Genomic DNA, 15,419 nt, shown 5'->3' on the forward strand with positions numbered 1-15,419 from the left:
TGTCCTTTATTCATAAAATACAAATACTACGCTTTAGGATATAGGTACCTCAAAATATCACAAAGACAATGAATTAAAAGGATTTACAGTTCCTGTCTAGGTCATACAAACACTTGAAATAAATGGACATTCTTGAATTCAATGAATGTTGAGAAAAATTTTTACTAGTGTAGGATGGTTATTAAGTGTACTAACATTCTTTAGCGACTTTAGTCTTCGCAAAGAGTGCAAGGCTAATGTATGCGTAATGAATAAGATCAAGAAAGGGACGCTTAGATAGTTTGGGCAATAAGTGAAGAAAGAAGTGTAAGGAGAATATATGATGCTAATGTGATTGGTAGCAGAAGTAGGGGAACGCCCTAGTGAAAGAAACGTTACTTGAAATGGCTTTAGCCGTGTTTGGGGATCAGATATGAGTAGTCGGGTACTTCTCCACTTTTCTCTTCTCCATCTCATTCTCTTCATCACTACCTTCAGCCTCAAAACATACCCCAATTTGGGATGCCATATTCTCATTGGCTCCAGATGGTCGGGAGCAGTTTGCGGTACTCACAAAAAATGTTTTTTTTTTTAAATTACTGAAAACATTGAGAAGAAAAATACATAAGGAGATGGTTCGAATTCTCATGCTTTAATTTAGTAGTTGAAGGGTCACGGCTACTTTAGAATATAAATTCCCCAAGGAACACACTTGTAGGTCTGTGTAACAGTAGACCTCGCGTCCAAAAAAGCATATTTCTAATTTTATTTTACTTAATATATCAAAACAAAAAATTCCCCTGAACTCATAAGAATTGTATGTAGGTACTTAAATACCTACCTACTTAATCACAAACCATATTTTTTTATACCCATGTAACATTTTTATAATTTCAAATAAGGAATAATACAATTTGTCCAAAAAAACGTAACTATTTCAAAGGCAATTCTTTGATCAAACTTTTTCAGACAGGAGGTATGTAGGTACCGCAATATTCATAAAATGCGAATAAAAAGTCCAAATAAAAAACATCGATTTTAAATTTGAAAATTTTTTTATAAAAACGTCTACTTTTGTAATGGAAACGGAATATACAAACAAATTAGAGACGGACGAAGTGCAAAACGGAATTACGCTACGCTTATTAAAAATATATATTGGGAGCCTCCTTTTGTGGACCCCGTGTCAGCTGCACCATTTGAAATTTTATACCAGATTCCATGATATTAATATCCAGCAGTTGAAAATTTCTGTGTAGGCCCCTTTGTCTTGATGTCCTGAGCCAGTGCTCATTACTTTAACGTTTAATCCAGCCCTGTGCAGGTACCAGAAATGTCTTGTAAAGTTTTAAGCGTAAAGAATACTACGTTATTCCGATCTTGCATAAGATTCAGAGTCATAAGACTGTCAGAGACTTTCTTTGAAAGTAGAAGTTTGGCTAAAGAAGTAACAACATCGGCGATGTACGCTGCTATTCTATGAATAGTTAACATTCATAAGAAAACGAGTTAAATGGAAAATAATTTAGAGACAAATGCACAGAACACAGTTAGACGAAGGGAAATTAATTAAAGGAAATATGACCATATTGAAAACTTTCTGGTAGCATTACTAGCATTTGTATGAAACGTAACGATGAAATTATTCCAAAAACACTGTAATATTATTTGTATTATTGAATACTTCTTTAGAAAGCTTTTATAGAAAAGAAATTAAACGAAACAATAAATTATTAATAATTAAAACATAATTCCCTCTTCCAAAACTTATTGTCACTAATAATGTCAATCATTGGATAATTTGTATATCGCGGTTTTCATGAACTCAACCCAAGGGCGCTGTACAATAATGTTACGTACTAAGCTGTATGGGTCGGTAAGCAATCGACATAAACCGAATGCTGCAATACTCTGCGCAGAAAATGAAGTTCGCTTTAGTAAGGTAACGGTCTGCAGCGCAACTCGGTGTGGAACCTTTCTGCGCAGGATCTTGCAGCATTCGGTTTATGTCGATTGCTTACCGACCCGTGGGACGATGGCTTATATGTATTAAACATATACAACATACTTGATAATGAAATCATTATTTATGTTTAATTACAGCTTTGTCTATGCTTGTTTATCATTTCATTTCATTGTATACTAATGAAGGAACCATTGGTTCTGAAATCTGAAACCTATTGTATTTATTATTTAAAATAGTGGTTAAACAATTTATTATTTTACCATTGTTCGTTAAAAAAATGCCACAAAGTAGTTGTGCAATTGTTGAAGAAATTACTTATTACTAGCAAAAATCAGAGGACGTAGAATCCACGATTGCGACAGTAACATTAGATTGCTCGTGGGAAATAAGTAATAACAAATTATTATAAGAAATAATTAGTCGCTGGTAATATCCATCCAAATTGAAAATATCTTCCGAGTAAAAACATAATTATTGCTTATAATAATTTGCTATCCTTTGTGCTATGCATAAAAAACCTTGTCTTATAAACATTAGTTTATCATTAAAAAATAAGAATAATAAATGTTTCAAACACAATCTTCAAGATGCACTCTTTTCGGTAATTTTGGCGTTATTTTCGTAGAAATAAATCTAAAAAATAAACCTGTAAAAATTTATATATTCGCAAGATTATACAATATTAAATTCTAATTTTGTGATAATTCGCTTTACGTCACAACGCGACGTGAGAGCGTAAACTTATGAAGTTACAAAGTGTATACTGGGGAGGAACAGTTTATGACATAATTATCTTTAAATGATTTACTTTTTAATATACCCCCGGCAGAGGAGAGAGCCTCCCCAGATTAAATCTCGGGAAGATCACAACCGCCCGCTTTATAATTTTAGCCGAATTTCCAGGGACATTTTGCAATGTTGTTTATATTTACACCACACACGACATGGAGCGCAAGGGAGATAAGGGTAGATGGAGCATTGTTGATGAGACAAAACCGCAGAGGGAGGAATTTTTAATTCAGGGATTAAACGCGCGGGATACGGGTCACGTGGGCCATTGTCACAGGTTTGAGGGAAGATAAACCGATACAGTTGCCAGGAGTCAAGGGAAGGACGGGGATGAATTCACGCGCGATATTGATGGCTGTTTGGGTTTGTTTTGCCCGGACAGCAGAATGAGAAGGATACATTATTTCTTGTTGGGAGTTTTGACAGATGCCGCATTAGGGGGTGAGTTATATATTATTTGAAAGAAAATGAGAGGAGGATGACAATTTGGTTTTGTTTGATTGAGTAGGTTAAAGCTACGCAAACATATACATGTCGCCGACAGAAGGACATTTGGTGAATACTTGCAGTTGCACTGTAAGGAGATGATAGACTATGGCATCTACAAAATAGGAATTTCGTTAGATGTGGAAGAAAGGGAGGGAGATGGCTATTCTGATTTAGCAAACAAAGCAAAAATAATACATAAAATTTCAAATATAAATATTATTTACTACTTGATTTTTCAAAAATAGTTTCTAAACAGAGCGATTTTAACTTGGAGGAATAATATGTATGCAGGGAGAGATAGCTAAACAAATTACCCAACTTATGCAAATTAGTGTTTTTTTTCTCTCTCCACGGAATTCAGTTATTATCTGTACGAGAACTAAAAAAAACAAAATAATTGTCCATGAAAACCAAGGAATGCAATGTTAACATCGTCCACCCCATACTAAAAGGCATATTCTATACATTCAATTGTTAAATGTCAATGTTTCCATATTAAATACGTGAGAAATGATACAAATATTTTACCCGCGATATCATGAATAATCTTAACCCTTTCACACCCGCATTATTGTTTCCACATATATAAAATATTTAATGCTTGGTAATACATCAGAAAATTATTTGAAAATTTTTAGTATTTAATTTTTTTTTTTTAGAAATTATTCTATGTTAATTTGGGCGTCAGAGAGTATTTTTTAAATTGTAAGATAAAATAAACATAGCAAAAAAGTAATACAAATAACTGTTTCATGTCAAAAATGCACATTTACAATGTAGTGATAATCTCCAAGGTACAAACAAATAACATTTTAACTAAAATTTATTCAGAAATAATCTAGGATAATAAATCTTCAAAAATTCGCCATAGTAGTCGAAAACATGTCCGTCACTACCAATGTTAATTTGAAAGAAAATTTAAATTCATTAACAATATTCTGGAAAATGACTGTGAACAGTGAATTGAACTGATGTTAGTATTATAGAACACATCTTAGTGCGTTAAAATATTTGTAATTCGAGTTGAAAATATTGATATCTCACCTTAAATGAAGTAATCAATGACGGCAGAAATTCGATAAAACTCATCAGCGGATGTCAAAATATTTATCGTTGTTGTGGCGGGAATAAGGATTTCCACCGAGCGGAAAAAATAGACGCCACAGAAAAGATTACAAGCTATAAGAAAACAAAAACATGGATTTTCTAAATCGCTACCGTTACTGTAAAAAAAATCACAAAGTTCATGTTAATTTGAATTAACACTTGGGCTGAAAGGGTTAATCCACAAAATAAGTACAAGCCCCATTTCAGGAGAAGATGTTAAGAAAACAAATAAAAAAGAATATTAAAAATTAAAAAAAAAAACACAGTAATCTTCTTTGAAAGTAGCAATTAAAATATAAATGACACAGTTAAAATAAACTGGTAACTAAAATTCCCATAGCGTGAACAGTCGCTAAATAATGAATATGAATTGTTTCCTCTTGTTTCAGCCTGCAGCAGTTAACTGTCAGCTGCAAAACAAGCAAGTATCTTCCGTTGCAGTTCGCAGGGGAGGGTATCTACCCTTAGCGTCCTGTCCAGGGGTGATGCAGTTACTTGACAAGTTGGGAAAATGGGCAATAACTTGTGCTTTAATGGATTATGATGTAAGGACTCATTTTAGCTAAGAAAAGGAGAGGTGTGGAAATATTACTAGTTAACTATTTTAATGTTTTGCTAAATTAAAAATACCGATAATGATAATAATAAGCCAACTACGTAAAAATAAAGGCCGTATATTAAATATTTTCAAGAAGTTGGAATTAAATAAAAGTGAATTTAATAAAATAATAAATTAATATAATTTGTTCGCCACCCCTACACATGTTCGAGCCGAGTTCAATTATTATAGAACACAATATAAGTTAGTATAATTATTTTTTTTTAAAGAAAGACAAACTTTCCCGGGTTACGAATAACCTGACAACATTTGAAAATCTCCTACCATCACCTCAGTAGGCGGGAAATATTGCTTGTGTTGTGATGGAAGACTTAGCCAGCCGAGGAATTGAACACACTACGCCTGGGTGGGACCCAAACGCTATGTCAACTCAGCCACCGGTCAAAAAAGCAGGAAAAAACTTAATTTATTTCAAATTATTAATTTGGAAACGACTTTTAGTAAAATTGAAACATTGCAATAATATAATATAATATGGGAAAACTTTACATGATCATTGATAATTTCCAGCAATTTATGATCAGATGGATTTATGATTGCCTTCGGAAGGCGAACGCGTAATATTAATTGCGTAGCAGTTAAAAATAATAAAATAAATTATTTCGAAAAAAAAAACATTGAAATTAAATGAAGTTCTTCTCATTGTGTTGATCCAGGTGGAAGAAAAAATTGGATTTCAATCTAATATGTTCATCCAAAAATATTGGTATGCTCTTAATTGTGTCATTTTTAAACGCCCTCGAGATACCTTGTTATTAAAAATGCTTTATATGGATCAATTTTTAGAATCCCTTCAATTTATAGTTTTACCAACCATGTTGTTTATATTTATAGAAATGACTTTAAAGCTATTTAATAAAAGCATGCGGATTTATAATTAAAAATGTACAACATTCTAAAGGTTTATTGCTTGTGATGAAGGTGTGCCAGGATTAAAGTAAAGTGGTCAGATGGCAAAGGATTTATAAAACGGCAGGAGGTAAAGAAAAGGTGTAGGAGTGAGGCAGATGTGTTAATAAAAATTGTGAATTACTCGATCTCAGTTGAAAAGGGTTGCATTTCGGCAAGCCAGGGACTCGATTGAGGCTAGAACTTAAATTAAAGCAAAATACATGTAATTTTAAAGCGAAAAATATAATGGATACGAATTTTTAAAATAATATTCAAGGGATGCCGCAAGAATCGCGTTCTGGACTAATTCAATTTTTTAAATAGAAAATCGTATACAATATTTCTTAAGACGCAGAACATAATTTTTTGTAAAAATACGTAATATATCAAAATATTTGCCACCGATGACGGCAGAGGTTGGAAGTGATTGCCTTAGAAACAAACAAATAGATTTTCTGCTTTGCACTTAAAGCTCCGCAGTAAGCATTCAAAAGAGGAAGATTGGAGAAAATGGTTTGAAAGGGAGATAAGTAAATACGAAACTTAGAGACAGCGCGTTCATTTAATTAACAGGCGTAAGCGCCAAAAAATATAAAACCATAAAATTTTTCGACAAATACCTTAAATAGCATTTAAAGAAACATTATGTCAATGAAATAGTTAAAAACACTTTGTTTTTATCACGATAATCTTTATTTTTTAAAAATCAACATGTTTCTAGAGAACGATGTTCTCTTCATCAGGACATTAATTGTACTAAAACTAAATTATCAAGTATAGAAAAAAGGCGTGGATAGAAATGGAAGTAGTGGGGGGGGATGATAAGAGAGGCGGAAAGGGGAGGAGCTTAGAAGATCAAAAACAAACATTACAATGGAAATATGTTTAGGATAAGGTTATTCACAAAATTAATTTGATTTTATTAATATTAATAATATTTAAATTTCTATTGACATTTTTACTAATTTCTAAAAGATCTAAGTGAAAACCACTAACGTTAGTGTGTAAAATTTTTAAACCAGTATTTATATCAAATGAATGGTTTTGGTGCCACAAAATGAATTTGCAAAATTTGAAGAAACATTATGTGTTTTTTTTTAAATAATTTTTTGGAGTATAATTTGCGATTTTTTTGTATCAAGGGTATTTCATATAATTAATTTCTGAACTCGGCTAATGAATAGAGATAATCTTCTTATTTTCAAGATTCTTAAAAACTTAAAGTGTTAAAGGGAAGTGCGTTAAAATATGGCCGGTCGGTGGCCGAGTTGACATCGCGCTTAGGTCCCACTCAGGCGTAGTGTGTTCAATTCCTCGGCTGGCTAAGTCCTCCATCACAACACAACCACATTTTCAGCTTACTGTGGTGGTAGTAGGAGATTTTCAAATATTTTCAGGTTATTCGTAACCCTGGAATGTTTGTCTTTCTTTAAAAAAAAAAATAAATAGATAAAAATATGTCGGTAGAAATTCTGAATGCGGGGTCTAAAGATTTCATGCAGCTGGGTACTCGTTAACTCGCTAACCTTAAAACCAAAGCTGAAAAAGCATCATCATCTGGCCCATAGTTTTCCAAGCTTGCCACAGTTATTCTTCCAGTGAAAATTAAACGATAATACGCCGATAAAAGAAATAAGTATAAATTTTATTATCCATAAAGCGAAAACTTTCAGTGAGACGTACGAATTAACTAGTGCGGGATTTCGCATTCGCGTATGAAAACTGGGAACTCTGGTCTGGAGATAGCAGGGGCACGGCAAGGAGCGGAATAATATTTAATATTACTCTGCAACTCGAAACGCCTTCCTGATTATTGATTAATTCGGAGTTACCAAGAGACTGCAAGGCTCGTGTAATGATAAAATTAGAAATATAATAAAGGCACATTACGACGATTTGAAAACAATACCTATACGACGATAAATGTTTTTATTATTATTGGTAGAATTTTCGTCTGGAAGCTTTGATGTATAACTTTTACATGTACATAATATCATATTACATAAATTACAGCGGTCCAACGCTAAGATTTATAGGATATCGGCGGGCTAGTACGGTCGATCGATAAAAGCTTTATCGCCTATGTCGGTAATTTGTTATCCTTATCGAGCATGACTGAAGATCATTTTTGTTTATTTATTTATACTGGGTTTTACAGATGTTCTCACATACATAAGAACTATCCAGTTACAAAAACTCAATTAAGTTACAGGCAAAAATCTACAAATTACACACATACAGGTAAAAATGCAATTAAATACAGGTTACGTACAATTAAAAAACCAAACAAATAATAATATAAAATTATAAATAAGTTCAGTAAAATGACAAATAATACTAAGAGAAATCATATAAGAAATATCATCAATGACTAAACATTTTTCAACGACTAAGTATTCTTATTTTATTCGACGTGAACTGTTATTTGTATGTTAGCGATCTACAGTCGTGACGATGACAAGTTAATCGTCGGGTGTTGAGGTTAAGGCGGATTGTACGGCCCTGAGCTGACGCTAGAAGCAGGAGCGGCCCTAGCAGACTGTTACAATATCAATAGGAATCCTCGCGTTATCTAGCCATGGATATAGATGTCGCGAGTGTCGCAGCTGCTGAGCGGAACCGGGCTAATGAATTACTCCCCGGCCGCCGCAAGATGGGAGGATTTAGCCGCAAAGCTCTTAAATTGAACGTTACCAGCGGACTAGGTCTCCGCCAGCAGAGCTAGCGCCTACCCTCTACCACTACACACTACCCGCTATCCGGTACCCACTATCTGCCACCCCTATTCCGACTCGGGGCTTTTTTAATTGACGGTATTATAACGAAGTGCGCGAACTAAAATAAAATCATTTCCCGGAACGAAGGCGATACGAAATACGAACGAAGTTCGGGTAGGTGATTCAGAATTGATTGAATTTTTTTGGCCCGGGTTTAAAAAAAGCCCAGGTTTTATAAATTTTGTACAAAATCTGAACTATCTTACATTAAATATATATTTTTAATTTTCTTATGATATAAAATTTGGTGACCGGATAAATCATCACATCTAAGTTATATAATGTCATGGAAAGTTATGAAACAAAAACTTTATTAACTGGGTTAAGTAGGTAAAGTTAGGTTAAAAAAATCATGGAACTATAAAATTTAGATAATGCTACGGTCGGAAAAAGGGGCGGGAAAGAAGAAATGTATAGAATCAAGATTGATATAAATCAACACAGTCAAATGTAATAAATTATCTCTGGCAATTCCATGAAAATATTATAAAACCATTTAACTAAACAGAGAAGCAGATTGTGATATTTCCTGAGTGGGTGTACCCCAGATTTTTAATTTTAAGCCTGAGATTAGCGAAGTGCTGTTATAACTCGAGCGCTGTGCATTTCGTCTGCCTGTAAATTTGTTTGTGTGTTCTGGGTCTGGTCAATCCGGTCGATGCGGTGAAGATGTACGGACAAAAATGATATTAAAAATCTCTTCAAATTATTCATAATCCGGTTAAAAACGGAATTGCAGGCCGTTTCCTGATAAACTTTCAGTCAATTCCTCATATATCAAAACAAATATTCGTGCACCTGCATTTGCCTGGATAATATATAATGACGAAATGCAAAAATTTTATGATTTTTATGAACACGTGTTCCGACATCGTGATAATACATTCTTCTTCCGTGATAAACCTATCAATTGATTCGTTGAGGGTCTGCAATCCCGTTTTTAACCAGTTTACGAATACTTTAAAGAGATTCTTAATAAATAAGCAATACTCGTTTTTCTCGGTGCGGTAGCCGTGTTGGATAGTACATTTTCATTCAACATTACGCGAGATCTACTGATCGCAGAACTACTAGTAGGTAATAAGTCGTAGCTCATAAGAAAAAAAAGTTATTAGTAATTTCTCATTTAGGATTCTTAGTAGGTTGTAAGACAGAATAAGTTTCAGTGAAATTTCTCAGTATTTAAGGGTAATTAAATTTTGGTTCGTTGAGTAATTGTAGCAAGCAACTTTGAAATGACTGTCTATTAGAACGGCTAAGAATTATGATTCATTAATTTTTATTATTTGAAAAAACAAAAACTTTTTACCAATTCTTTCGTTACAAGTTTCCGTGCATAATGTCCTCATAAGAAATCCACTCTAATCTTGAGATGCCTAGGGACAATAGTTTGTAACCAATTAGGGGACCGGTGAACTGTATTGCCTTGGGAACGGAAAGATTACCAACTCGAGATGTCGTCTCTCCAAACAGCATCCTTGTCTAAATGGATTAGGCAGGATCGCCCGGCGACGAGGGAGTCCCAAGATATACTATGAAAAGCTGAGAGAACATACAGATTTTGTTGAATTATGGACACGAAAGTATATGAAACCAATCGATACATTTTTTTTTATTTGAGAAACAAAAGCATAGAGTTGGATTGAAACTCTCACAAAACCAAGCATTGTAAAAATATATGTGTAAATTTGGAGAAACAGTCGTATCCTCAAAATACCCTGGATAGATAGCAATGCGTATGTGATAGTAATACCAATGTGGATGATCGAATAGCAAGCCTAGCCATTATATCTTTCAAAATTTGAAACAATTTTATTGATAGCCCATTCCTCTTGGGATGCTATGATTTATATGTACCAGACCACTACAGCCGAAGACGATACCATGACTTATTCAGAGTACCAAAAGGCAAAACCGACGTCCTGGCAAAGCATAGCATGACGAGGGGAGTGGTGCTGTTGAACGAACTAGTAAAGAATTTGGATGTAAGTGACTGTTCTCTAAATTACCTAAAACAATTATTGAAGAGTCACTTATCCAAATGCTGATATGATGAAAATTTTACAGTATGTAAAATTGTACTGTAAAGGTTCTGTTGTACAATAAAAAAAAAATAAAAAATAAAATAAAATAAAAAAATAACCAATAAGTGCTTATTAAACTGTAGTTGATACACGTGAGGAGGTCAATAAACAAGTATCAGTGCACGTGCCCTACACGAGGCGCTGTACCAAAATCTAGAAGCCAATGTCCACTAAGGCTGATTTTAGTGTCACGCTCACCGTCAGCGCTCATAGATCAGCGCGTAGTTCGTCAGCGCTGAGGCTCAGCGTGGCTCGTTTCAGTATCGTACTGACCGCCTTACTGTACAGTCGAAGACCAAAATGCGGAGTGTATTAGTTATTGCTGCTTTGTACTACCTATCCCATATTTTCGAACAATGTGTCGGCAATATCCTCCCAGGCTTTGTTTCTTGCATCTTTATTTTTGTAGAGTGGATCGGATGAATCCCACAATTTCTTCCTCAGGCGAACCTCATCGATAACTCGACCTGTATCCACTTCGCGATTCGCCATGACTGTACACGCGATGACGTCTGCTCCGCTCGACACTAGAACGCTCGCTGAAAGTAGAGGCGCTCGTGCGATGGTCAGCGCTGACAGCTACGCGGCGCTGACGCGCGACGCGTACGGCCGCGTAGCCATCAGCGCTGACCACCTTGCGCGCTGATAGCTACGCGTCATTCAAAAACGCTTCCTAGAAGTTCATATATCTCGACCATCAGCGCCGACGGTGCGCGTGCGGTCGGCGTGACACTAAAATCAGCCTAAAATGCTGATTTATACACGTACAAAAATGATCCTGCTAATAAGTGACAGCATGCTAACTTCCTGATAAAATATTAATCATTCAGAATATATCGAACACACGTGTTCTTTTCCTAATAGAAATCATGATGGAATGCGGAAATATCAGTATGTCGATATCAATATAAGTATTTGTATGTACACGTGATCCGCCGTCTTCAGAAAACTATGTCCTCATATTCTTGGTTAGGAACTCTTTAAATTCATTCGTTATAGGCCTGCAGTCCCATTTTTAACTGTAAAATGAAAAATTTGGCCAGATGTTTAATAAATTAACAGTATTTCATATCAGTAAGTTTTTTCCGTGTAAAATTCACTGGATTGAGGAACTTCTCAAAATCGCTGACTTAGCGATCGAGTTCAACAGAGGGAGATGGAGTTTATACTAGATTCTATGACACAATATTGGAGTTCAACGGAGGAATAAGGAGTAATTTTAGCTCATGATCGACATGTTGTCATTTCTACTACTACGACTACTGATGTCAGCATAATTCTTCAGTATGGTACGGGCAACTATCATAGTCTGAATCTTACACATGTATATGAAATCTTGGCCACACTAAGGGGAGAGACAATAATAAGCTTACCCAATTCGGGAGAAGATTAATGGAAGACGTACTGGAAGAGTGCATGTTTTGCTGAACTGTTCCAGACTGCAATATTCGAAGTGATTATTGTTCTAGTGATAAACCAACCTTCTATAAGAGAGGCACCAGAAGAGGAGTATAAGGTTTTTGAAGTTGTCGTGGGACTACGTTTTGAATATTTCGAATGAATTTACCATCATACATCGTAATAGATATGCTTAAAATGGTCAGGCATAAGTGGCCCAGGGCTTAGTACATTAATACTCGATGACTCGATGGTAGGTAGACGAAAATAGTGCTGGAGCCGAGACTTTAACAAGCAAAGAACTTGAAAGACCAAAGTCCCTGGTCTCATGACATTGGAAAAGTAGACGGTAAAATGTTTATTAGGAAAGACTGCTGTGGACAGGGAAGAAAGTCGGGCTAAAGTGGAGACATATTATGTCCGATACTGGACCCAAAACGGTAGAAGATGACGATGCTTGTGACAAAGGTATCAAATTTTTTAATATGAAGAGAAAACGTACAAAATAAAAGAAGTAAATATAGGATATTGACATACCTTTTTGTGAAATAAGATATAGCAAAACAATAATTTATCACGTGATCATAGAATATCAAACGAACATGATAAGAAGCACGACCAACTCCTGGAAAATACAATTGAGCACTTTTATCATTGAAAGTTGGGACGTACCTTCACTGTCGCTGGTATCAGATAGAGGTGGTTCATTGGCGATGTACTGTCTTCCGTTGAGGAGGTTGCTCTCCACCACAGGTCGCTTGTCCTCGAGCTGTCTCCTGAAGGCTCGGTGATCATCCTGAAACATTAAAACATCCTTAAAAACCCCTCGATTGCACGCAGTGTGGATATTAGCAAAAATAGGAAAAAGTAAGATTTAAAACTCCGAAGAACTAAGTATTTCAACTTATCTAGTATTGTCAGAGTGAATCAAGTTATAATGTAACCGAAGAATTTTATCCAGCGATTACTGACCATATTTGAAAAAAACAATGTTTACGTCATTTTGCTGTCCGATGGTATTATTTTACAATAAAAAATAAAAAGAAAAAATATTTTTCCAAACCACGTCGCCGCTGGGATAGCCTAGCGGGTCGTGTGTTCAGCTCTCCGTCTCGTCCCAGCAGATGAGACAGAGCGCGTATTACGTGATCCGTTGTGACGTGTGGCAGTGTGATCAGTGGCGACGTGTGACAGATTTGTTTTAAACATCTACTTTTTTTTTGTTCTAATTTTTTCTTCAGGAATCGTTGTTTAAAATCCTTCGGGTAAGTGCTGATATACCCTGTACCTATATCACGATAATAAATAATTAAAAATTCATATCAATCTCGTAGGTAGCGTGGACCCCTGACCCTATGTTTTTACTTCCGCGTTTTCCTCATTTCTCTATCCCCACGTGTAAGTGGCAAAACCGTATAAGCATCATTCTAGTCATTTTTCGTTTAGGTTTATTTTAGCATGATCCAATACCCAGAAAACCCTCGCTAAAATCCAAATCTAAAGTTTTACTGCAAGTTATTCCAGCAGTATTTTTCTTGTCCAAGGATTAAAACGCGTTAGAGCTTAGTTCTCATTTCATTTGAAATGGCTAAACACAAAATGGATATTCATTGTCATCTTGTAATACATCTATTGTTATGTTCCACCGAGTTTACGTAGAATTAACTGAACCTTTGCGATATGCTAATGCGTAGAGGGAAATTAGTAAAAACGGCAGAAATATTGTTGGCAATACTGGAAGTACACGGGATGAAACCCTAAACCTTTTGATTTGGGGTTCTATTATAATGCTAGGACTGTATTTACAGGGTAGACGCTTGCATCCCCGGTATGATAATACGAGGTGGTGAATAAATTAAACGTAATTCATAATTCATCCGACAGAGGCGCTTCCGGCGGCGGGACAGAGGCGAGAGACATCTCGCGGCGGCTAACGGAAATTAATTACACTGCAGTTATTTAAATATCACATTACTGTGCCATCTGACGGAATTTGTTTGCTAGCTTAAATAATACAGAACGACGTTTGAGCGGGTGATTATCTTAACGGAAATATATCGCCACGGTGAATAAAATAACATCACTAAACGTAGGATTAAAAATGTAGTTTAGGTAGCTTTAAATTTTACATTTCCTTGGAAACCTTGGATAACCTGGCCAAGAAAGACATAAATATTCACAAGCTTTGCAGGGTTTAGATGAAAAATATGAATTTTCTTAGTTAATATGAGTACTTAATTATGAAATTTTACAAAATGTTTTAAGCTCTCCGTAGCCCTTACATTGCAGACTTTAATTATTTTTTAGATAATGTTAACTTTTCACCAGCACTTTTACAAATCTCTCGTGATCATACACCATTAAATAATGGTAGCAACCTGTATATTTTGATGGGATAGAATATAGTAGGTAAATGTAAGACATGATATTACACGAATAAAATAGCAAACTAAACATTTAAAAAGTACCCACACCACAAGTCACATGTTCCTGTCGATAAATTATTAACATAACCAATCAGCGTTAACTTAAAAAAAAGTTTTTTATGGGAGATTAGTAAAAACGGTTTCTAGCAAAAGCTCATATTTTTGAAGAATATATAAAATAGGTAATCATAATATGAATGAAATACTGACGGCCTCCGTGGTCGAGCGGTAAGGAACCCGAATAGTAAGGAGGAAGTCGCGGGTTAAAATCCCGGCGTACGCAAGTAAATATTATTTGATAAATTTGTGTTTCACTACAATTTACTGATTAAAAAATAATATATTTATAATATATGCGGCACGTTCCAGAGTGGAAGATACTCTCAGTATCACCCTGGTGTAAGACCACCATTCAGAATTGAAACGTTGCTTTAAATGACTTTGGTCATGTTTGGTGACCAGATCTGAATAGCCAGGTACTTTCCCACCTTCCTATTCCCCATCTTATTTGGGAGCAGTCGGGACTGTGCGGTTTCAGATTAAAAAATATAATTACGTAAACAGGCTCCATATGGTCGTAATTTCACCTGATTTATTTCCATGATAAACACATTCATTCTTCATGATACAACAATATTCAAGATACCTTTGAGACGTACACGACATACAGTACTATTCCACACGATTAATTATAAAACAAATGCAGCATCTAATTCGACAATTAACCGAGCTCTTCATACTCTAAATAATATTTGTCTTAACTCTAACATTGACATTTTTTCGGATTCACTCCCCAAATTCAAACGTGGCATAATGTCAGTAATTCAAACTATTCAATGCGCATACATACAGACACACACAAACAAACATTCACACATAAATTACACACGTCAC

General features: G+C 35.1%; 1 protein-coding gene across 8 annotated transcripts in view; it reads right to left on the bottom strand.

Moving 5' to 3' along the window:
- The window catches only part of Dys (Dystrophin), a 1,264,777-nt gene that overhangs the window by 211,686 nt on the left and 1,037,672 nt on the right, over window positions 1-15,419 (bottom strand). For all 8 annotated transcript variants that reach the window (XM_089640243.1, XM_089640244.1, XM_089640239.1 and 5 more), the window contains one exon: window positions 12,772-12,895. In XM_089640243.1, coding sequence (XP_089496369.1) covers window positions 12,772-12,895 — 124 coding nt within the window. The remainder of the gene's footprint in view (window positions 1-12,771; window positions 12,896-15,419) is intronic.

Source organism: Hesperophylax consimilis, chromosome 15 (genome assembly GCF_061612785.1).
Source record: "Hesperophylax consimilis isolate HC1 chromosome 15, BYU_Hcon_1.0, whole genome shotgun sequence".
NCBI classification, from domain to species: Eukaryota; Metazoa; Arthropoda; class Insecta; order Trichoptera; family Limnephilidae; genus Hesperophylax; species Hesperophylax consimilis.